Source organism: Pseudorasbora parva, chromosome 10 (genome assembly GCF_024679245.1).
Source record: "Pseudorasbora parva isolate DD20220531a chromosome 10, ASM2467924v1, whole genome shotgun sequence".
In the NCBI taxonomy this organism is placed as follows: domain Eukaryota; kingdom Metazoa; phylum Chordata; class Actinopteri; order Cypriniformes; family Gobionidae; genus Pseudorasbora; species Pseudorasbora parva.
In genome coordinates, this window is record NC_090181.1 from 37,567,747 (window position 1) to 37,593,064 (window position 25,318).

At 41.9% G+C, this 25,318-nt stretch overlaps 1 protein-coding gene across 1 annotated transcript in view; it reads right to left on the bottom strand.

Annotated features, from left to right (window-relative positions):
- kif6 (kinesin family member 6) overlaps positions 1-25,318 on the bottom strand; it is a 340,398-nt gene that overhangs the window by 234,415 nt on the left and 80,665 nt on the right. Inside the window, exons 6-7 of the mRNA XM_067456029.1 lie at positions 22,217-22,346; positions 10,465-10,671 (exon numbers count right to left, since the gene is read on the bottom strand). Coding sequence (XP_067312130.1) covers positions 10,465-10,671; positions 22,217-22,346 — 337 coding nt within the window. The remainder of the gene's footprint in view (positions 1-10,464; positions 10,672-22,216; positions 22,347-25,318) is intronic.

The following is a 25,318-nucleotide window of genomic DNA, read 5'->3' on the forward strand; positions in this document are numbered from 1 at the left end:
CCTTATTCAATCAAAAGTTTTAATCAGGACACACATGGTCCAAAAACATATAAAACCAATACAGTAATACCAATACAAAAAAAAAAAAAAACAATATCACACATTTCCATACAAGCTAAAACACCAGTGGTTCCACATACTGGAGAAGAATCTGACTGAACTTAGTGTTGGGTTCGTCAGTGCTAAGATTATACTGTTTGCCGAATCAGTCAGTCTACACATACATCTGTAAATGATATTGCGCAGCACTGCAGAGCAGGTGGGCACACCAGAACTGACAAACATCTGACTCGCACTGCTCCAACGTGGCACCTTAAGCAGCAGCCTCATCCCATCATTATATGCTGCAGTAAGTTTCCGCATGCTGCTCTTCCTATACCGGCGCCATAAATGAGCAGTATACATAGGGGTACAAAATGCTCTAAAAAGGGTAGTTTTCACTGAACCGGAGCACATATGAAATTTGCAGATTAACATATTAGCTTGTGCATATATCATACGGCATTGTCTAAAAATGTCCGTATCATCAGACAGGTCATCAGTTATGTAATGACCTAAGTATTTAGCCACATCACACACCTTAAGAACAATACCAGAGAGAGAAAAATCAGTAAATGTGAGTTTCATGTCCTCCCTACTCCTGACAATCATAATTTTACTCTTTTCTGCATTATAATTAATATCAAAATCTGTGCCATATTGTGAGCAGATACTCAATAACTCTTGAAGACCAACACTATATGGGCTAAAAATCATCAGATCATCCGCATACAACAAGTGGTTTATAATCATATTACCAACCATACAGCCTGTCCCACAGCTGTTTAGCAGCTTCGATAAATCATCCAAATAGACATTAAAAAGAAACAGAGACAAAATGCTTCCCTGTCTAACTCCATTACATACATTGAATAAAGCTGACACAAAGTTACCCCATTTTACATACATTGACTGATGTGCATACCAAAAAGCCAGAATTCTGACCAGACATTTGGGAACCCCTTGGTTGTATAATTTGTAAAAAAAAAAAAAAAAAAAAAAAAAAAAAAAATCATGATTTACACGACCAAAAGCTTTCGAAGCATCAATAAAAAACATAAAAATTGTGGAATTGTGCCTGTTATACAAATCCAAAATCTCTTTTAAAGAAAAAAAAATACATATATCAGTGCAGTGTTTCAGTTTAAATCCAAACTGGTTGTCAGAGGTCAGGACAAACTGTTCCAATTTATTCAGTACCGTCCTCGGTAACACTTTATTTTAAGCGTCCAGAATAATGCACTAGTTAAGCATTAATTAATGATTAACTTGTTCACAATTAAGCATTAGTTAAGCACAAACACACACGTAATTAATGATTAATTTAACATGAATTATTCATTAGTTAATCTAGTAATTAATTATTTGCTAGATCACAATTATGCACTAGTTAAGCATGGACACAATAGTAATTAATGATTAACTTAACATAATAGAAAGGGCATATTAGCCATTATTTACAACTAAATAAGCCATATATTATTTTTGTGTAGAGATGTAATTATATTTCAAAGTTAACTAAACAATAAGATAGTAGTTATGTTTAATTACTGTTGATTTTGCCATTATAAATGGCTAAAATAGTGTAATAAAGTAAATTTGACCCCCTATTCTAAAGTGAAAGTTTTATCCTCCTCAATTATGGCAATTATTGAGTGATATTCATGCTTATTAACCAGAATAAGCTAATAATTAAGCCTAACTACCATTAAAACAGAACTAATAAAGGCAATTTGACCCCCTATACTAAAGTGAAAGTTTTATCCTCCTCAATTATGGCACTTATTGAGTGATATTCATGTTTATTAACCAGAATAAGCTAATAATTAAGCCTAACTACCATTAATACAGTACTAATAAAGGCAACTTGACCCCCTATTCTAAAGTGAAAGTTTTATCCTCCTCAATTATGGCACTTATTGAGTGATATTCATGTTTATTAACCAGAATAAGCTAATAATTAAGCCTAACTACCATTAATACAGTACTAATAAAGGCAATTTGACCCTCTATTTTAAAGATAAGTTCTTATATTGTTTAGCAGTTATGTGTATTTTTATGTAGTGTGGTTCTACATGAATCTAATACGTACAACATTAAAAGCAATAAACATTCTGTAGCAAACTTGGTTTAAAGGATTTACATTAAACAAAACTACACCTTAAAACCCTAAAATGAATAAGATTTCTGTAATCATTTAACCATTATTTATCATGTAATACTTATTTTGCTTGTCATGGGACACAATGACTAGAAAGTACACCAAAACGCAACATAAATTCACAAAAGACACCAATTTAATTTGTTCAGTGTATACTCCACATCTTTAGAATCCATACGAGGAACTTCTTTATCCAGCATTCTTCATCTTTCTTTTCAACAGCGACCGTAAACAAATCCCGCGCTCGTAAGGAATTCAAACATTGCGTTTTACGGCAGTGATATCAAACGCTCATTGGCTCTCACCTGCTCCGTCACAGATTGCAACATGCCGTGTTTTAGTTTTTTTTTTTTGTTTACAGTCTGTGGTGAATGAGAAACGCGCGCGCCTTCAAATAGTGGAATTAAGTTTAAATTAAATAACTTAAATTGTTCTCTGTAACGTTACCTCATACAAAACGTCTCAGGTTACGTATGTAACCCTAGTTCCCTGAGGGAACGAGACGCTGCGTCGAAACGCTGTGAGAACGCCTCTGCGTTAATGCGTCGTGAAGCGCCTGTAGAACCATTCCATCGGAAAAAAGATCGATCGTCGGCGTGATGACGTCATCGACCGGAAGCTATAAAACGTCCGTGAAAACAAACAGGAACTAACTTCTGATAAAGCCTGAAGTAAGTGATCACGGACACGCCGGGAGTATGGCAGAGCGACGCAGCGTCTCGTTCCCTCAGGGAACTAGGGTTACATACGTAACCTGAGACGTTCCCTTTCGGGGAACTCGAGCTGCGTCGAAACGCTGTGAGAACGCTTATACCCACATCGCCATAGGACCAAGTGTCTCGTATGTGTGAAGCCGAAGCGCACACGGTTACGAGAGTACCTGTGCCCCTACTGTAGATGCCAGGTCTAGTTCGTAGAACCTGACGAAGGTAGAAGGAGACGACCATCCGGCCGCGTTGCAGATATCGTGGAGGGAAGCCCCCGACAAGAGTGCTTTAGAAGCAGCCATACCCCTGGTTGAGTGCGCCCGGACAGCCAGTGGAGATGGCTGCCCGGTAGCTTCATAAGCAAGTGAGATGGCCTCGGCCACCCACTTGCTCATCCTCTGCTTGGATACTGGGGCCCCCTTCTTAGGGGGTCCAAAACAAACAAACAATTGTTCAGATTTCCTCCACAGGGCAGCTCTGTGGACATAAGTATCCAGTGCCCTCACAGGACACAGCAGATTTAACCTTTCCTGGTCTGACGTCATAAACGGAGGAGGACAGAAGGCTTGTAGAGTGATGGGGCCCCGTGGGCTCGTAGGAACCTTGGGGACATAACCCGGCCTGGGATGCAGAAATGCTTTCACCATCCCTGGCGCAAACTCTAAACATGAGGGCCCTACTGACAGGGACTGAATATCTCCTATTCTTTTAAGAGATGAAATGGCCAAAAGGAAGATGGTTTTTAAGGTGAGGAACTTATCCGAAACCTCCTCCAGAGGTTCGAACGGAGGTCCGGACAAGCCCCTCAAAACAATGGCCAAGTCCCATGCTGGGACCCTCGAGTGCATAACTGGCCTCAACCTTAAAGTGCCACGAAGGAAGCGTGTAATTAGAGGGTGTCTTCCCAAAGACACTCCACTGAAAGGGACGTGGAAGGCACCCAAGGCCGCCACGTACACCTTTAGTGTGGAGGGGGTCAACCCTGCCGAGAACCTTGCCTGCAGGAACTCCAGCACTGTACCAACCGGGCAGTTAACTGGGTCCCACTGGCGTTCTCTGCACCATGCTGAGAAAAGTCTCCATTTCAAAGCGTACAGCTTCCTTGTGGACGGAGCTCTGGAGTGTAGGATGGTCTCTACGACCTCGGCCGAGAGACCCTCCTCTATGAGCCTAGCCCCCTCAGAGGCCAGGCCCACAGTTTCCACATCTCCGGGCGTGGGTGCAGGAATCTCCCGCCCGCCTGAGAGAGTAGATCCCTCCTGGTCGGAATCTCCATCGGAGAGCCTTCCAGGAGAGATATCAGGTCCGAAAACCATACTCGGGTCGGCCAGTTCGGAGCCACTAGAAGTACCTGGGCCCTGTCCCGGCGTACCCTCTCCAGAACTCCTGGAAGCAAGACAATCGGGGGGAAGGCGTACAGAGGCAGCCTCGGCCACTCCTGTACCATGGCATCCAGCCCCAGCGGGGCCGGATGGGTCAGAGAAAACCACTGCGGGCAGTGAGAATTCTCCGCCGAAGCAAACAGGTCTATCTCTGCTTTCCCATAAACCTTCCAAAGGAGCTCCACCACCTCTGGGTGGAGTCTCCATTCCCCGGGCCTCGGCCCCTGTCTCGACAGGCTGTCTGCTTCCTGATTCAGGGCCCCCGGGATATATACTGCCCTGATTGACAGCAATTTCCCTTGGGCCCACAGGAGGATCCGATGTGCCAATTTGTCCAACGGACGAGACCTCAGACCCCCCTGGTGATTTATATAGGCGACCACGGACGTGTTGTCTGTCCTGACTAGAACGTGGTGGCCCCTGAGGTCGGGCAGGAACTGTTTCAATGCAAGAAACACTGCGAGCATCTCTAGCCGATTTATGTGCCAGTGCCGCTGATGTTCCTGCCATAGACCCTGGGACGAGCGACCACTCATGGTCGCCCCCCAGCCCGTGAGAGAGGCATCTGTCGTTAGCGTTACGCGACGAACATGAGCCCCCAACACGGGACCCTGAGATAAAAACCCCGGGTTTTTCCACATGACCAGAGCACGTAGGCATCGCCGCGTGACTGTGATCGTGCGGAGCGGGTTTCCCCTCGGGGAGAACCCTTTCGTTTTGAGCCACCACTGCAGTGGCCTCATGTACAGTAGGCCAAGAGGTATCACGTTGGACGCTGCTGCCATGAGACCTAACAGTTTCTGGAACTGTTTCACAGTGACGGCTCGGCCTAGCTTCTGTTCTTTGGCGGCTGCCAGGATCGATGCTATGCGTGTTGGCGATAATTGCGCCCGCATAGTTACCGAGTCCCAGTTCACACCTAGAAAAGTGGTTCTCTGAGCCGGAGAAAGCACACTCTTCTTGGCGTTCAGCCTCAACCCCAGCTTCGACATATGGGCAAGAACAGCATCTCGATGCTGAACCGCCATCTGCTCTGTATTCGCTAGAATCAGCCAGTCGTCGATATAGTTCAGAATGCGGATGCCCTGTAGACGCAGCGGCGCCAGAGCTGCATCCACACACTTGGTGAACGTGCGGGGTGACAGTGCTAGACCGAAGGGAAGTACACGATATTGGTATGCCTCTCCCCCGAAGGCAAACCTCAGGAACTTCCTGTGATGTGGAAGGATGGAGACATGAAAATACGCATCTTTGAGGTCTATGGTGACAAACCAATCCTCCGATTTGACCTGCGCTACAATCTGTCTGAGTGTAAGCATCTTGAATTTGAGCTTGGCCACCGAGCGATTCAATAGCCGCAGATTTAATATCGGGCGTAAGCCCCCATCCTTCTTCGGCACGATGAAGTAACGGCTGTAAAAGCCTGACTCCCTGCTGGGAGGGGGAACCCTCTCTATAGCCCCTTTTTGCAGGAGTGTCTCTACTTCCTGTGCCATTACCAGAGCCTGCTCCGGGCCCACCTCTGTAGGTAGGACACCGCAGAAAGGAGGTGGCCGACTTCTGAATTGAATGGCGTACCCCTTTTCTACTATCTGCAGGACCCAACGAGATATATTTGATAGACGTTTCCACTCGTCTAGAAAATCTACTAAGGGAACCAGCCTCTCGAGGCTGGCCTCTGGTGTATTTTGAGCAACAAGCGCAGTGCCCTGAAGCGGCGGACCGGCAGGGAACAACTGACTTGACTGCTCGGGGACCCCCCGGAGGGGGTGCGGACCACCCTCGGGTGGCCCGCGGAGACCGACTGCGCCCCGGCATTGCGGCGGGGTTGGCAGCGCGGCCCCCCGAGGGTGCCGTAGGGAAACGGGTACCGTTAGCAGGGGTAAACACCGTTTCCCTACGGGGGGAACCACCCTCAGCGTCCTGACGCTTCTGGCGTCAGGAACGCTTCGACGAGGCCTTCTTGGCGATCAGGACTGTCCGCAGATCAGCCCTGCCCCTTGAAGGCCTCGTCTGAGAGCGCCGCCCCTCGCCCCCACGCTGAGGGGGAGCTCGGGCAGCGACGCTCTGCTTCTGTTGAGCCCTGTGTGAGGAGCTCGTACTCGGCCTGGGCTGCTTGGTGGTATCAGCAGCAGCCCCAGGGACCTGGACCCGGAGAGGGAGGAACTGCTTGAGCGCCGCAGCTTGCTTTTTCGACTCCTGGAACCTCTCGGTGACAGTGTGAACTGCGTCACCGAAGAGGCCTCCAGGAGAAAGCGGCGCATCAAGCAGAAAGGCTTTCTCCCTCTCCTTGATGTCTGTGGGGTTTAACCATAAATGCCTCTCCGTAGCCACCAATGCTGCCATGGAGCGGCCCACACATCTGGCCGTCTCCTTGGTGGCCCGGAGAGCTAAATCAGCTGAAGATCTTAATTCAGTGATAATATCTCCCCCCACAGCATCACTACCGTCCAGATCCCTTAGCAGGTCAGCCTGGTATGCCTGCACGATAGCCATCGTGTGCAGGCATGCAGCCGCTTGACCCGCCGCAGAGTACGCTTTACCCACCAACGCCGACGTTGTTTTTAAAGGTCTGGTGGGTAAAGTCGGGGCCTTAAGGGACGATGCCGAGGAAGGCGAGAGATGGCTCGCAAGCATCTCTTCGACCTTTGGCATCGCCCCATAACCATACTGTCTCAGCCCGCAAATGTTGCTGTAGACCGAAGTCTGCGGGCTGAAGACACGATATGATGCCGGTCTCTTCCACGATCTTGCCACCTCGGTGTGCAAATCGTGGAAGAACGGCAGGCCCCGTCGCTGAGGTTCTGAAGCGCGAGACGGCAGGAAGCGTTCGTCTAGCTTGCTATGACGTTTTCTTCCTGCCTCAGATCTTTCAGTGGGCCAGTCGATGTTTAATCTGGCCACTGCTCGCGTCAAAACCTCAACTAGCTCCTCACTAGCAGGGGACTGAAGTAGCGAGTCTTCAGTATCGATACTTTCAACGTCCACCTCCTCAGAGCTGGACAGATGAAGTACCGGCGACTCTCTCGGGGGGGAAGAAACCGCCATGCGTGCTTCCATGCCCCGAGAAGAGCCGCTGGATGGAGCAGGTGAGGGCAGAGATAAGGCAGCGCCCGTCTCTAACCCCTCTGCAACATCCAATTGTGATCCCCACGACTGCAGCCTTCGCTCCGCCTCGGCGGCAGCGGGACCAGAGCCGCGGGGAACACGAGCCGAGGCACCCTCCTCGAAGAGTGCCCGGCGGGAGCGCAGCGTTCTCAGTGGCATACGCTCACAGTGCTCGCAAGCAGCCCCCTCGAGGGCTGCCTGGGCATGCTGCGCTCCCAAGCAGGCTACACAAAGAGAGTGTGTATCCCCGCTCGTGATGTAGCGTGGGCAGGGATGAACACACCTCTTAAAGTTACTGCTTTCGCTCGCCATTTTACTCTATCTATTTTATTTTCTCTTTGTTTGTTAATATATGTTGCAATATTTAACAAAAGGGTGGAAAATCTCTGGATATAGACAGACAAAAACACCAAATAGACAGACAGGTTCACACAGATCGCTTGCTGAAGGCTCAGAAGCTAGTTCCTGTTTGTTTTCACGGACGTTTTATAACTTCCGGTCGATGACGTCATCACGCCGACGATCGATCTTTTTTCCGATGGAATGGTTCTACAGGCGCTTCACGACGCATTAACGCAGAGGCGTTCTCACAGCGTTTCGACGCAGCTCGAGTTCCCCGAAAGGGAACTATATCGCCAGAGAAGACTGCGACTGCAACACATCGTCACTCGGACTACTATTGGTACCGCTTTTGACATTTTCACAATAAATAAATGATTGTGATTACACTTTTGTAAGTTATGTTTTTCTTTATAAATTTTCATTTTAAAAAATGATTATGTGTAGGTTTAGAGGTTTGAGTGAGATTAGTGGCTCAAAATATAGTTTGAATGCTATCGCTACTACAATTTTAATTTAATTTTTGCCCATTAAGTTGTATTGTCATTTTTATTCTCTGTAAAATTGTTATGTTTGTGTTTAGGGAAGTAACATCTATCTATAAAAAATGGTAAAAGGAAAATTGTAAATTTTCATATGATATAAAATATATTTTACGTATTTTGCTGTAAAAACACGTTTGTTTAAATGTTGCCAATACGTTCATGTTGTACCTTTTACCATTTATCAAAATAGACAAAAAATATGTTTTGTGTCTGTAGAAGCTGCTTATTAACTTCTATAAATTACTACCATAATCGAGGATAAAACTTTCACTTTAGAATAGGGGGTCAAATTGCCTTTATTAGTACTGTATTAATGGTAGTTGGGCTTAATTATTGACTTATTCTGGTCAATAAACTTAAATATCACTCAATAAGTGCCATACTTGATGAGGATAAAACTTTCACTTTAGAATAGGGGGTCAAATTGCCTTTATTAATTCTGTATTAATGGTAGTTAGGCTTAATTATTGGCTTATTCTGGTTAGTAAACTTGAATATCACTCAATAGGTGCCATAACTGAGGAGGATAAAACTCACTTTAGAATAGGGGACAAATTTGCTTTATTACACTATTTTAGCCATTTATAATGGCAAAATCAGCAGTAATTTAACATAACTACTAGCTTATTGTTCAGTTAACTTAACAGAATGGCACAGAAATATAATTACATCACTACACAAAAATAATATATGGCTTATTAAGTTGTAAATAATGGCTAATATGCCCTTTCTATTATGTTAAGTTAATCATTAATTACTATTGTGTCCATGCTTAACTAGTGCATAATTGTGAACAAGCAAATAATTAATTACTAGTTTAACTAATGCATAATCAATGTTAAATTAATTATTAATTACGTGTGTGTTTGTGCTTAACCAATGCTTAATTGTGAGTTAATAATTAATTAATGCTTAATTAGTGCATTATTCTGGACCTTTAAAATAAAGTGTTACCATGTCCTCTCAATGACCTTGTACAAGATAATTGCCAGAGCAATTGGACGGTAATTATCCATAACTATTTATTTTGCCCGCTTTGTCTTTAATAATAGGCATTAACATAACAGATCAAATTGAATCAGGCAAAATGCCATGAACTAAAAACCCAGTGAAACACATTGCAAGCAGGGGACAGAGTTTTCTACTTGCAAATTTTAAATGTTCAGCAGATATCTTATCCACACCACATGCTTTATTATCTTTTAACATCCTAACTGCATCATATACTTCTTTTGAGGAGACAGTCACCTCTTCATTACTATCAATAGCCCCGTTTCCACCACAGGAACTTTACCCAGGAACCAGGAACTTTGGGTGGTACTCAGTGTGTTTAGACCGCAGGAACCAGGGTCTAAATGAAGTTCCGGGTAAATATTTCCCCCTCCAAAAGGCCCTGCTCGCGAGGTAGTACTTTTTCAAAGCTCAGGAACTTTTGAGGGCGGGACTTGGGCACTGAACATGCTGATTGGTTTAGCTAACGCAGCATTTTATTTCAACCGCACGTTCGTCTCAGCCATCTTACGTGCAATGTCTGTAATAGCTGATAATAATATACATTGTCATTTTAAATCTAGCTTTACAAGCTTTCTGAATATGCACTGCATGCTGCTGAATCTGAATATATTAGTGCTCTTTAATGTCGTTGTTAATTACCTTAGTAAACCTATACATAACAAGCAAAAGCAGCTTTATAAGATTAATAAAGATTTTTTAAAATGTTTTTAAAATAAGTATCTTATGCTCCCCAAGACTGCATTTATTTTATCCAAAATACAGTAAAATAGTAATACCGTGAAATATTACAACTTAACATATTTGTTTCTCCTTGAATTTAATTTAAAATAATTTATTCCTGTGTTGGTAAAAGCTGGATTTTCAGCACCATTACTCTAGTTACATGATCTCTCAGAAATAATTATAATATATGCTGTCTTATTTTAAGTCTTATTTTAAAAACATTAAAGAATCTTAATTTATGTATTTTTCAGATATATGCAGATCTATCAATCACAAGCAACTATGGGTCGCAAACCATTAAATTGATCATCACACAAGAGCTGGAAAAACAACATAAAACTTAAAACAAATCTCCAAGTAACTTGTGATTCTATGCTTCAACCAGAGGTTGTGTCAGAGTGATAGTGCACCTTAAAAAACATCTGTAGCAAAGAAAGTTGTCCAACCTGCTCCAAGTAGTGCAGGGAGAGGTTAATGTATTTTGCTTCTGTTAGGATTTGACCTCCCACTCCTGTCTTTCCCACTCTTTCAGACCCAGCCAGGTCCACCAGATGCAGTTTGGAGCACCGTACGGTGGCTGAGCCAAGCTCTTTGCTGCACAGGTGTATGGTAAAGATGCAGTGAGACCGTGTAGAAGCCTCGTTCATGGGAGTCTACAAAAGGATGAAAATGTAGATAGAGACCAGGGATGAATAAAATTAACTTCTGTTACAATAATTAACAATACAATGGTCAAATAGCATTGAATAATGTCTCCTGTAAAAAAGTGCAACAAGTCTTAAATCCTAATCCTCAGATGGTATGATAGGTATAATCACATACAATACAGGATTCAATTATCCTCCTAAAGAAACTTTTTGTTCAATGTTCAATCAATCATTGCTTCCATGGCTGTCTTACAGTTCGCTTAACACCTTCGTCCCTTTGTTGGTGATGAGTTTTCTCCAACCTTCACCTCAAACCACTACCATTTAGAGTCATTTTATTTAGTCATCCATCTATAGTCCACAATAGTACCACCAGCTCCACAATGTGTTTAGCCCCAAGTAGGGCTGGGCGATATATCGAATATTAGCAATAATATCGCAATAATATTTGACGACGATGTAAAATTTGAAAATATTTTTTGAGAGGGACCTGTATATATATATATATATATATATATATATACACACAAGTCCTTCTCAAAAAAAAGAATTTTATTGTTTTAATACTGATGATTTTGGCATACAGCTCATGAAAACCCAAAATTCCTATCTAAAAAAAAATTATCATATTTCATCCGACCAATAAAAGAAAAGTGTTTTACTACAAAAAAAGTCAACCTTAAAATAATTATGTTCAGTTGCACTCAATACTTGGTCGGGAATCCTTTTGCAAAATTGACTGCTTCAATGCGGCGTGGCATGGAGGCAATCAGCCTGTGGCACTGCTGAGGTGCTATGGAGGACCAGGATGCTTCGATATTGGCTTTAAGCTCATCCAGAGTGTTGGGTCTTGCGTCTCTCAACTTTCTCTTCACAATATCTCACAGATTCTCTATGGGGTTCAGGTCAGGAGAGTTGGCAGGCCAATTGAGCACAGTAATACCATGGTCAGTAAACCATTTACCAGTGGTTTTGGCACTGTGAGCAGGTGCCAAGTCGTGCTGCAAAACGAAATCTTCATCTCCATAAAGCTTTTCAGCAGATGGAAGCATGAAATTCTCCAAAATCTCCTGATAGCTAGCTGCATTGACCCTGCCCTTGATAAAACACAGTGGACCAACACCAGCAACTGACATGGCACCCCAGACCATCACTGACTGTGGGTACTTGACAGAGTTTAATTTTTATCATTACATTATGGAAAATAATGAACTTTATCACTATATGCTAATTTTCTGAGAAGGACCTGTATATTTGACCCCGTCTGTGAAACCCCGGGTAAAGTCGCAAAATTTAATTATGAGATAATGATCGTCAAAGTGCCATAACCATAAAAATGACGAAAATAGGTCATTTGTGTTTATTGCTGTAAATGATAAATTATACCAAGGGATTTGAGATACAATACTCAATTTTTAATTCAGAACTTTATAAATACAGAAATTAGTGATTTTATTGACACTACACTTTATACTTTTGCACGCAAAAATTACCGGATGCGGGCTCCTTAAACATCGTTTTTAATCATCTCAACGGGTTTTCATCATAACAAGACCAGCTGATTTGTATGTTATTCGGTTCAGGAACTTCTTTTTTTACCATTAGGTAGAGAAACACATTAATATCAATCAGCACGAGCGGCAATCAGGTTGTCGCGACTTAAGCCGGTTTCAGATGTCTGTGCAGATATTTTCGTGTCATCGCCAATATTTTCGTCTTTGTTTTTTAGCTCAACATTGTGCCAATAATAACCATCTTAATTTAAAGTCATATTAGGCCTGCTATGTGTCAATATAAAACATGTTGTGGATGGTTGGATGGATGGTTGTGGATTATTGCAGTTTTTCCCAACCGGGGTGCATGGGGTGCTGTGTAAAAGGTTTCAGCACGCACTTGCATCGCGGTTCATCTCACATCTGATGACGCATCTTTAATATGGGTTGTAACTTGAAAATAATGCGTTATGTATGTTTCTGTCGATGGATACACGTGCTGGCTCCTCGGTGATACATTACAACAGCGATAATAATAAAAGAAGTGGGCAAAACGGTCTATCTGTGTAAACTTTGTTTAATGCATGTGAGTACTGCCGTATATTCGAATATGAATACGGGTGTAGAGCCAAAAGACGCGATTGAGAACTCACGTGCGATTGTGATGTGAGAAGATTTGTCTCTGTGCAGTCATCCGAAAGCGCACATGCACGTCTCACAGAGCGCAACTATTGAGTTAAGTCTTGCGCTTGAACGGACAAACTCACACAAGAAGTAGCCTATGTCAACATGTCCATCTTGATGAGTTTTCAAGCAGACATAGTCTGAATATGCCTTAATTGAACGTATAGTTGAGAAAGCGATACCCCTGGGTCTTAAAGGAGCAGTAGCCTTTATTGCTGTCTGTTTAACGTCAAAGAAGGTAAGGAATCACTCACTGCTCTTGATTGAATAGCTTTTGTAAGTTTAATAAGGATTAATATTTAATTTAAACAGTTAAATATGCAGTAATTTTTCATTTGATTACTTTATTCAGTTTCTCTACCTAAAAACTAACGTTAGACCTACCTAAAAAGCCCGAAAAGCATTATTTTATTAGTAGCATATCTTTGCTCAATAGTAATTATTTGTGCTGCTGCTTCTATTTAAGTTATTTGTTCTTTTTTGTTTATTATTTATTTATTATTTATTTATTATTAGTCCTTTTTTCCATGAACATAGCAAATACTTAACCAAACAGAACCCTGAACCTGAAACTGGGAACATAAAACCTTGATACAAACCGAATCGTGAGCAATCTATACCATTACACCTCTAGCGTAAGGTATACGAGGAGGTGCCACAAAATTTAGAACATTTTCAAAGGGCGCCATGACTGAAAAAAGGTTGGGAAACACTGGATTAATGAATTAAGTTATCTAGGCTAGGCTATTTGACATGGCAGCATTTAAACGTGAGCAGGAACAGAAAATAGCTGATTGCTTAAACAGCTTTTCCAATATTAATCTCATTGGAATTACCGCAAATAATGATATAACCAGGTTTATTAAAGAAAGTGCAGGTTTGGAACAACATGAGGGTAAATAAATTATGACAGAATTTTCATTTTTGGGTGAAATATCCCTCTCTTTTTTTTTTACTCCAGTACTGTACTTAATGTTACATAGTAGCCCAGTAAAATAATTTGAGTTAGAGATTTTCTACTAAAATGGAATTAATTTATATATTAATGACTTTTTCAATGGATATTTAATTTTATTAATAAAGTTATTCAAATAATTTCAATTAACTGATTTAACTGATTTGTACATACACATCATAATAAATAGGCCTGTTTTACAAAACTTTAAGAATTTTCCCATAAATGTGTCATATATCACTGAAAATGGGAGTTTAGGGATAGGAATTTTTGTTTTGATTACAAGATATCACTATGAGACTTTTCCAGTTGATTGCTGGCATAAACAAAAGGGAAAAAAAGTATTACAAGCTATTGTATAAAATAATGTTTTAATATGCAAATGAAGCCTTGTATACTTAAATTTCCGAAAGCTAAATCTGGAAATTGGAAAGGACCAGGCTCAAAATTCTTGATTCTATTTGTTGACATATTAGATGAGAGGGCTTTTACAGAGGAGATTCTGGATATCTAATTTTGTGCTTTAGTTAATTATAGACAGTGTTGGGAGTAACGCATTACAAAAGTAATACATTACAGTAACTTATTACTTTTTGCTGTAACGCAGTAGTGTAAGGCATTACTAATCAATTTTCAGTAATATTTTACTCTGTACATTTCCAGTAACGCTTGTGTTACCCCCCCCCAAAAAAATAAATAAATAAATAAATAAAAATAAATAAATAAATAAATAAACAAAATACAGTAAAACGGAAAAGGAAAAGGAAAAAAGGCGCGTTACATTAACGCATGAAAAATGCAAGTTATTACCTGTTCGTGGTCATTCAATAGCCGCATGTGGTGTCCAGGTTAGTAATTAAATACTAAATGACAGCTTCTGATATATTTTTGTATAGCGATTTACTTTATTTTCCTTCAATTCAGTACTTCAATTCATCTCACTCTTGCTTGTGTACATTTGGATATTGTGTGACATAGTCCAGTGAAGGCGTACGTGATTATTGCGGATTTTACAGAAGTGCCGCAGGCATGATTTCAGCCTCTGTGCTCGCGCTGGCCAGTGGGAAAGTGGCTAAAGAAGGTTTAAAGGCTCTGTCGTTTCAAAGAATAGCACAACGGCAAGCGCGACGAAGGACGGACTAGAGACGAGGCGCGCGCTGCTGAGCCAAACTATAGGCCTAATGCCTATAAACAACACTTGGGTGAAGATGACAGAATAAGACTACTGCACACCGTGACACTGTCGTTTAGATTTTTTTACAATAATAAAGTAATTTAGTTCAGTTAGAGAACAGGCCGTTCAAATAAAAACGGAAGGTGTCTGCATGATCCAAACGTTTGATCTTGAGCTGACAGATGATCGCGGAAGATGTAAAAGTGAAATGTAAAAGTGAAATGTAAAAGCGCCTATTAAAGGGGCTTTGTCATTGTGTTGTGTATTTCATTAAGAATAATAGGCTAATTTTAAACCAAAACTAAAATCTGCTTATCCGCACAGAGCGCGCATTTACTAACGAGCTGTCATTCACGGTGTGCGCGCACTGGCGCGTTTTCAGATCATATGGAAGCTTAACTTTTATAGGAATTCTTTGAAAGCACTCGCTTTGCATCCGCTCCCGTTATTAATGCCCAAGCGGCAGTGCGCATGTTCCTTTCGGTTAAATAGACTAGTGATTTAAAAGCCCAGATAGGCTACCGGTGATGTCATCACACTTTGATTAACTGGTGGGAAAATGTTCCCACCGTCTCATCCCTACTGTAGGCCTACATTCGCGAGATGGATGTGCATTGCTTAGTTTATCAGAGATAAGGACAAAAATGTAGGAATGTAGCAAATGCAGTCAAATACAACCTTTTTCTAAAACCGAAATAACTATCTCGCAACTATGTCGCAACAATAAGAAAAGAACAAATGCGCATATTGTCATAACTTAGAGTTTACACAGTTCTGTTGTGTCTATGAACAGAAGCTATTCCCACTATTCCCAGATATTGCCAGATAATCACTTTAACTCTAAAATAATACTTATAACAGAGTTGGATCGTCATGATTTCTTGCATTGTCTTGAGCATTCACTTGTTTGCCAATTCTCTATTGTTAGCCTGGATAGCCCATGTCATTATTCTTTACCATATCGCCTTCTACTGGATGTAAAATGCTCTCTTCCTATATTTTAGAATGTTAAGAGCTACTTCTAAAGTTATTTCGGTGAAAGTAACTCAAAAGTAATACAGGAGTAATGTAATGCATAACTATTCTGAGACAGTAATATTGTAATGTAATGAATTACTTTTAAATAGCAGTAATAAGTAATCTATAATATATTACAGTTTGGAAGTAACTTGCACAACACTGATTATAGAATACTGACAATAGCCTTGAAAAATCAATTTTTGCCATATTTTTTGGAGTAAAAAGACCTATAACTCAAGATAGGAATTATATATCAACAAATTCCTCTGTAAAAGCCTTCAGAATATAGTTAAGTATAAGACTGGAAAAGTTGGTGCTTGTAGATGCTACTGAAGTGGAAATATCTAATTCTGAGTGTGAGAAAAAACTAATTTTGAGAAAACAGGCTTTAAATTTGTATATTGTATAATTGCATACATTTCCCCCAACCTAGAAACTAAATATATATTCACTTAATTTATATCAGCAGTGTATAACATTTAAAACACTTGTGAAATTAATAAACAAATCAATTATTAATAGCAAAAGCCTTACGCTGAAGAGAACTACCCTAACAAACACACATCACAACATTCACAAAAACAGCAAAAAACTGTCCCTGTTTGCTGTGTGTCCATTGAATCTAATTTGGACAGGGTTTCGTCATCTAATCTGTTGTTGTTTACTTTCTTTTTATCATCTCTTGCTACTTTGTCCTTTCTGTGAACGTTTATGAGCTGATTTCGGCGTTGTCTTCCTTTTCTCTCAGGCGGAGAATACACAAGGAAGCTGCGGCACGTATGAACATAGACAGTAAAAGAAATGGACAGAGCTATCCCATTGACTTCAACGGCCGAAAATAAGGGCTAATCAGAGGCACTCACTTCCTGATGGCTGAGCGAACTGCGCAGGCTCAGACTGAGCTTGACGACGTAGATGTGATGTAAGCAACCTGTCTGACAGTTGTAGGTCTTCTAGTAGTTGTGGAAAGTGAAATCGGAATCACGTTGTTTAAATATTTTTTTTCCCTTTGCTTTTAGTTCACTATCGGCTTCTCCCCATTCTTCTCCCTTGACTTTATCAGACTTTAAGTTTCCACTTTCCCCCAACTGCCTCATGGAGAGTAAAAGATTGCTTCTGAGCATCTCCTCCTGTCTATAAGGTAATTTCTCAACAGTGCGACAGAGTCGCGTTGGTTATGACGCAATTGTTAGCCTATTTTTACAAAAACAGCTTCTACGGGGCGATAGTGTGAGATACAAGGTAATGGAGCCTTTTATGCATTGTCGTGTTTCTTTAGAAATAAACAATGGACAAACAGAGTCTTTAAACACCTCAGATGTAAAGTTATTCACTGTCAAAGTGACTCAAAAATGAATGGGAGTCAATGGGATGCTAACAGCAGGTGATGGCTTGGTTAGCAATGGCCGCCCCTATGGGTGGAACGCTTTCCGAGTGCTAGATTACCCCCTTGCGTATGACGTAGTGTGAAATTCTCATTGGCCAATCAGATGTGATTTTCGGCTGCAAACTTTCACGGTTGGTTAGTTTAACAAAGGAAATGCCCATATTTGGATTAGATAGTCTCATACACAGTGCTGAGAGCTTTATAATGATACCAGGCATGACATGTTTCTGTGAATGGAGACGGCACGGGAGCTCGCGTTAGAATAACTTTTGATGATTTCAGGTAGAACTCTAAAGGCGCAAGTTGACAAAATATAGTGAATTAACCACATTAATGTGTAATGTCGACATATTTTTTATTTTGACAATGAAAGCTTGCATGTTAAGGGAGCAAACTGCCCCAAAATCTCAAAATTGACCACTGCATGAAAAAACAATGTTTTCACCTGCCGTGTCTTGCCTTAATGGTATATGGCTCATATTCAGGATAATTATGCATCAAATGTGTTGTAGTTTTAAAAATAAGCTTGTGTTTACATTGGAATTTCTCAAAAACATGATTTTCTGAGCCCGATATTTAACAAATATTTAACATAACCATATTCAGTTAATATTAGAGATATCAAGGTTATATTTTAACAGAATGTTCTTTACATTATGTAGGATGATTTTATGTAGAAAACAGTGAATCACAAAAAAATGACTTTAGTTGGGTTTCATATATATATATATATATATATATATATATATATATATATATATATATATATATATATATATATATATATATATATATATATATATATATCCAGCTACCAAAAATAGCCAAAAAATTGGAAGTTGGACAGAAGTACAAAGAGTCGTTGTGATGCACCGCACCGTCTCGTTGCAACTGTGGCAGCTTTCAGAGTGTTAATTGCAGACCGAAGCACTGCTGCAAGTGACGCCCAGTTCACACATACTCTGTTTGCAGTGCGTATGCGGTGCATATTTTTTTCCGTACCCATGTTAACGGATTACAGCTTTCACACTGCGAGGTCCGGCGAACCGTTCCAGTAGCGGTGCATACAGAGCAGGATGTGCTGAATTAAAGTGACATTGTGCATTAAATCGCATTAAAATAAACATGTATTGACGCGAAAATCTAGTAATTTCACCACAGATGCATATGATGTGAATATAGTTCCCATTCAGTCGGTCACTCTCGACGCCACGTCAGAGTACCGACGAATAGGAATCTCGCTAGCGAGATCTACTTTAAGTGTAACCAAACGAGCCAATGCACATTGGCATGCAATGATTGCACCAGCTGCTCATGCCATGCAGTACAGGTATAAATGAGGCACAGTTGCTTGCATCAAATTAGCCTTTTGCTTCAGAGCCGAGTGGTGAATGGATTGTCCTGAAATCACTCTCTACAAGCGTGTAACATAACGAGTCAAGCTCTTCGGATGGATCTCTCCTCATTTGGTGTTGGAGTGACGGCATTACAGCGGGGTCGAATTTCTCTCTTTCTCTATTTTGTTTTATTGAGCAAAAACAAAAGGCTGTTCTCACAGCTGGTTTTGGTGTGCTGTTTAGAGTGCTAAAAAGCCGTTTTCACGGCTGGTAAGAGATCGCCTTCTATGAGAAAGCGCACGACAGGCTGCACACATTCCCTGTCTGTGTCGCCGCGACTATCCCTTGTATGCTTCAGCACCCCAGAGAGCATTTTCCCTAAAAGAGCTACACAGATAGAGTTTGCATCTTTTTAATGACATTCTACCTGTGTGTTTCTGGTTGCGGTTCTTCCCTGTCCTCACTGACGGCCACGAGCACTGTTTCAGATGTCTGGGCAGCATGCATAGACTGCGTTCGTGGTTGGTTCATATTTTCAAATGAGAACATGACCATGTCGGCGCGCTCCAGCTGAGGATCAGATATCAATCACTGCATCGGAAAGAGGGCTGTTGTGCTCTGGGAATGAAAATGATGCTGAGCCCACTAGAGTCAACAGCCATGCTTTCCTGGGATCAATCTCAGATGTGCATGTAAAACTTGTCTATATGGAACTACTTTGGATATGGAATGCCAAAGGGGCCAGAACTGCATAAGTTTTTCCTCCCCCACTACCCTCCTCGGTGGGTTGGCTGTACGCAGACCACCTCCACCCTCCACTCTTAATGCACGAGGGTAGTTCTGAGTCAGGGTTGAGCTGCGCATGTTGACTAACCATGATCAAGTCACGGCGCATGCCCTCGGCCAGATGATGTCCACCTCTGTGGTCCAGAAACACCACCTGGCTTACCTTCCTGAGATGCGAGTGGTCGTCAAAGTACGATTCACGATGCTCCCATGTCACAAGGTGGCAATTTTGGCGATACTGTTGAGAACTGAGCCCAGCAGTTCTGTCAGGTCTATTAAGTCAAGAACAAAATGATTTAGGAATTTTTTAATAAATTGCAAAAGTTGATAATACTGAATGAATGTTTTGTTTTGGCGGTATGGCTCTGTTCAGGGAGTCTTCTGACCTTTCATGAGCACCATGAAATAGCAGAGAGTCAGAGGACAGCAGCAGAATTAGGGAACGCTCGCACAGTTTAGCCTGTGAGAACTGAACTATTCCCCCTATGAACAGAGCAGGAACGATGACAAAGTAAAATGCCACGTTATACACGACATGGAGGAGCTGGGGAGGTGGTGGGCAGCAAAGAGCTAGCAACAGCAGTTTAGGAGCGAACTGAATCTGTTTGAAGATGCGCGCTGTTATACCATGGCCATTAGCAGCGAGGGGAGTGTGAACAGCTGATGCACTGATGCATCTCAGCTGAGCAGAAACAGCTGATGAGACCAAATAGCGTTAGCAGCGTCTTGACTACCTAGCGTGCCAGAACTGATGCTTACGCTCAATTTCTTAGCAGTCGGTAGTGGGCTGGGCCACCCCTCAGTCTCGCCCCTGCAAAAAACAAAACAAAAAAAAAACTGCACAATCTGCTCTACTGTGTCCGCTGCAGGGAGACGACACCCCCTGTCTCGACTGCTGTTTAATCAGTCGTTGAAACATCACCTCTGAGACAGGTGACCTGGAGATGGGTGGGGGCTGCTTTTCCCTGGAAGAGGGCTGGGTGGAGAATGTTTTGAGTCTAAATTCTGTTTTGCCACTGGTCACAACCAGTGGTACCCAAATTCTCAAATTAAAATAAAAGAGCAGTTCTCTGGGACCTCAGGGGGCTTGGAAACTTGTGGCCGGTCAAACGCTGGACCACACTTATCCTCCTCCTCTTTCACCAGCAGGCAGCAGCGGATGATGCAGGGACACACCACAGCCTCCTCACGGACCCTCTGTCCTCTGTGGAATCAGGTATGTGTTACACAGCACATTCACACCGCCTCCATGAGACAGTATCCCCTGGCCGGTGCCTGTATTCCACCTCACTGCCCCACGGTGGGTATGCCGGTGGTCCTGATGATCCCACTTGTTTGGTCTCTGCAAGGCTGGCTAGAGCTCCCAGTCCGTCTCGCTGGTTCATTCGGACCATCAGGCTCGGCTATGCGATTCAGTTCGCCTCACCTCGGTGAAAGCTGCAGACGCCCATGTCCTGTGTGCAGAGGTCGCAGTCCTACTGGCGAAGGACGCGATAGAGCTGGTCCCTCCAGCCGATATGAAGAGAGGCTTCTACAGCCCATACTTCATTGTATCCAAGAAAACCAGTGGGTTATGGCCAATCTTGGACCTGCAAGTTACGTTCAAGATGCTCACGCAGAAATGCATTTTCGAGTGCATCCGTCCCCAAGATTGGTTTGCAGTGATTGACCTAAAGGACGCATACTTTCATGTCTCGATTCTCCCCCGACACAGGCCGTTCCAGCGCTTTGTGTTTGAGGGGCAAGCATATCAGTATAAGGTCCTGCCCTTCGGGCTGGCCCTGTCCCCCCGTGTCTTTACGAAAGTCATGGAGGGGGCCCTTATGCCTATGAGAGAACAGGGCGTTTGCATTCTCAACTATTTAGACGACTGGCTCATACTTGCACAGTCCCGGGAACAGTTGTGCGAACACAGGAACCTGGTCCTGCAACACCTCAGCCAGTTGGGTCTTCGGGTCAACTGAGAAAAGAGCAAACTCGCCCCATGCAGAGGATCTCTTCTCTCGGTATGAAGTTGGATTTGGTCGAGCGGACAGTGTGCCTCAAAGAGGAACGCATCCAGTCGATGCTGAACTGCCTGAACACGTTTCAAGGCAGGATGGCGGTTCCACTGAAAAAATTTCAGAGGCTCCTGGGGAATATGGCGGCCATGGTGGCAGTAACACTGCTCGGCCTGCTTCATATGAGACTGCTTCAGGATTGGCTTCACGGCCGAGTCCCGAAATGGGCGTGGCAACGTGGCACTCACCGGGTGAAGATCACACCTGCCTGCTGCCATACCTTCAGCCCGTGGTCGGACCCCTCGTTCCTGTGGGCAGGAGTGCCACGTACAATGGGCATGCAGTGTCAGAGGTTTGTTATATCATAAATATGCAGATTTAAATATGTCAAAGCGGACTGAACACTGGTGAGAATGTTGCTTCAGAATAAATTATATTTACAACACACACACACACACACACACACACACACACACACACACACACTATATATATATATATATATATATATATATATATATATATATATATATATATATATATATATATATATATATATATATATATATATTTATTTATTTTATTTTTTTATTTTTTTTAAAGCAAACTTTTTCCAGACAAGCAAATTTTTTACTCAGACAAGCGAATGAACGATTTACGATTTACAAGCACATGAATATGCTTAATGTCAAGCCCTGATAACTGATGTCCTCACCTCTGCGATCATACGATTAGTGTCTCCTAAAAAAAGCAAATCCAAAGCTTCCTCTTCATTGGCCGACTGTTGCAACGACAGATTCTTGAGGTGAATGTTCTGGTCTGAATCTTCCATTATTGTCACCCTCCTAAATTGGTGACAAAACATTAAGAAGATGAGCAAACAGAGTATAATATGAGTGAGGGAAGTAGTCAGTCATTAAATAAATATACCCCAGCCATGTAAACTGCAGAGCCAATGACATATTTTTTTAGACAATGCAAATATATTTTTTTGACATAATTGTGGACAGGAAACACCTTTTTCCGGCATACTTGCACTCATGATAACATGTTAATATAATAAACATTTTAAGCTCAACAACATCTGTGGCAAGTTGTCAACAGAGCTTAAAACTTGTACTGAACCCTGGACATTTGTGACCTATCACGGAAACCAGGGACACAAGTCAGCAGCTCTACTTTCATGCAAAATGAGAAAGAAGTTTTTTTTTTCTTTTTTTTTCTTCAAATTATGTGATTTTCGCTTTTTTTTGGAGAATCTGTTAGTTGAAATCACGAAGAAGCCTCTCCGTGTTTGAAATGGCATTAATGGTACATTTAAAAGCATACATTTTAAGGTTGAAATCGCCTTATTTCGTCTGTGTGTATTTCCATACTGGCTTTTGTTATTGCCCCGCCCTCCAAGTCGCGTGGCTAATTATTTATGCAGCGCTCTGACCGGCTGTAGAGATGATCTGAGCGACAATGAAAGCGGCATAATAAGACTGAATAATACCTTAATCTACAACTGAGCAAAGGTGAAGAAGAGGAAGAATGTATCAGACTGGCGTCAGACGAGTTGGACCATAAGAAATCAGAGGCTAAACATTTGGCGGGGATAAAGACAGAGAAATGGGTAAAATCTATAACCGTGGCTATAGTGTAGGGGTAAGGCGCATGTCATCAAGTTTTGACGCAAATCAATCAGAGGTTCGAATCTGTCTTTTGCCACACTCTCTCTACTCCCTTTTCCCATCACATATCAGATCGGAAAGGCATTTATTTTCAAAAAGAATCGAGAAAATATTAGAAAAGTGGAAATAAAGCATCTAACGTGTTTATTTATAAATGTTTCTCGGTTAGAGAGTGTGGCAAAATTTCTCGATCTTTGTCCCCTTCAAACAGACGCACAGTACGTCCACTAAGAAGACCCAGGCAAACAGAAAGTGTGCCCGTACAACTTATTTCATTGGAGGCAATGAGATTTGCAAGAATACTTCTCTGTTTCTTATGGGGTGTGTTTCCATAAACACCAAAGTTTGTCGTTTTGTGTTCATTCTAAGAACACATACACGTTATCTCATGTTTAGACCTTCCCATACCTATTGTTCTTAACTGTCGTTTTAATTGTAATCGTTAGCATCGTATCACTTGCCAAAAAAAAAAACATTACTATAATGGGCTTTTAGATAATGTTAGCATTTGTTATCTTTTATTATTAATAGTATGCGGTCCGATTTTTCCCATTGCGTCTGTCGTTACTAGCAACCATGCAGCTTTACAGGGGGTATGGCTTATCTAAATTAGATGTAAATTAGCCCTATTGTCACTCCCAGCAGGTGAGAACAGCAAAACTTTAGAGGCTGTTTTCTCTTGTTTAAACTTTTCTAAATGCCTACATTCAGATGGCCACAACTTCTCCAAATATTATCAGATTTTCATGTGTTACACATCTTTGGAAAGCTTAGAGACTACACTTTCAGAATCTGCAAATAACTTAAAATGCCCCAGAACCGACTTGTGTCCCTACTTTCCGTGACTGGTCACATTTATGAGAGTGTGAAATGAGAACAGAGTGAGAGTGAGTTGAGTTTAATAACTAATAATGTAAAATAATTTGTATTATTTTGTATGTCTGTTATAACAAATGATTGTTTTAACAAGAGCTCACATGAGGCTAAGTAATAAAATAACAAAATGAAAAAGTAAGCAAAACGTCTCTGGTTACTCAACGTAACCTTAGTTCCCTGAGAGGAGGGAACGAGACATTACGTATGGGAAAACCCTTTTCCTCAAATTGCTGAAGCCTGATAAAATCACTCTATTGCTTGCAATAGCCAAGGGCGTCCTAGCAATCGCCTGATTGGCTGGCACAGCCAATATATAAGCAATATATCCACAACTTTCCTGCGAGTCTTAGTGGGCGTCGCCATGACACTCGATACTTCCGGTTGACGGTATCTCACTTCCGGTTTAGCACACATAACAGTTATGCAGCGTTCACACCAGACGCGAGTGACGCGATTAAATAGCGCTATTCGCGCGAACATGGACGCGTGAACATTTTGACTCCATTCGCTTCATTCACTACACAACAGACGCGAATTTGCGTCATGGGAGGGGCTTCTGCCAGGCAGCGGCAGTCGTCAGAAGGACGAGCCGAGTTAAGGCTACTCTCGCCGGGGTTGATGAGCGCTGAGCGCCTGGGTCTCACACCTCCGAAACCTACTTGGAAATAAACCATGCAACATAAACGGACCCGTTTGACATGTTGCCTAGCACCATACGCACCCATTCAATGCCCAACGAGCTTCAAATAAACTCAAGAATTGTGATGTAGAAGTAATATTTATATTTTAATATTTGTAATTGTTGAAATCATGTCAGACATTGTCAGTAGACTTTTTTTTAATCAACATGAAAATAGATGCACGAACTTCAATTAATTTAAGTGCATTGTAATAAAAATTAACATTTCATTGTTGTAAATTTAATTATTGAGTTTATATATTAGTTTAACCTATTTAAAATACTGCAGTACAACTGTATAATTTTTTTTGCACGGGGTATGTTTATTGGTTTCAATATTTTACAGATTTAATGTGTATCAAGACCGCTTTCAGCCTAACGTTACCTTCCAAATATAGACCTGCACTCCAGCGGGACCCAGCACAAGCGAGTGCGACGCGGGATAATATTTGATGGGTGCGGATGCGGGCGACAAGATATTCCCCGCGTCTCAATCGGCTCCCTAGTTCACTAGTCAGGGCACTGATCAGGACATAAGTCAATGGGCTGACTCCCTGATCAGTGCCCTGACAACTGAACTAGGGAGCCG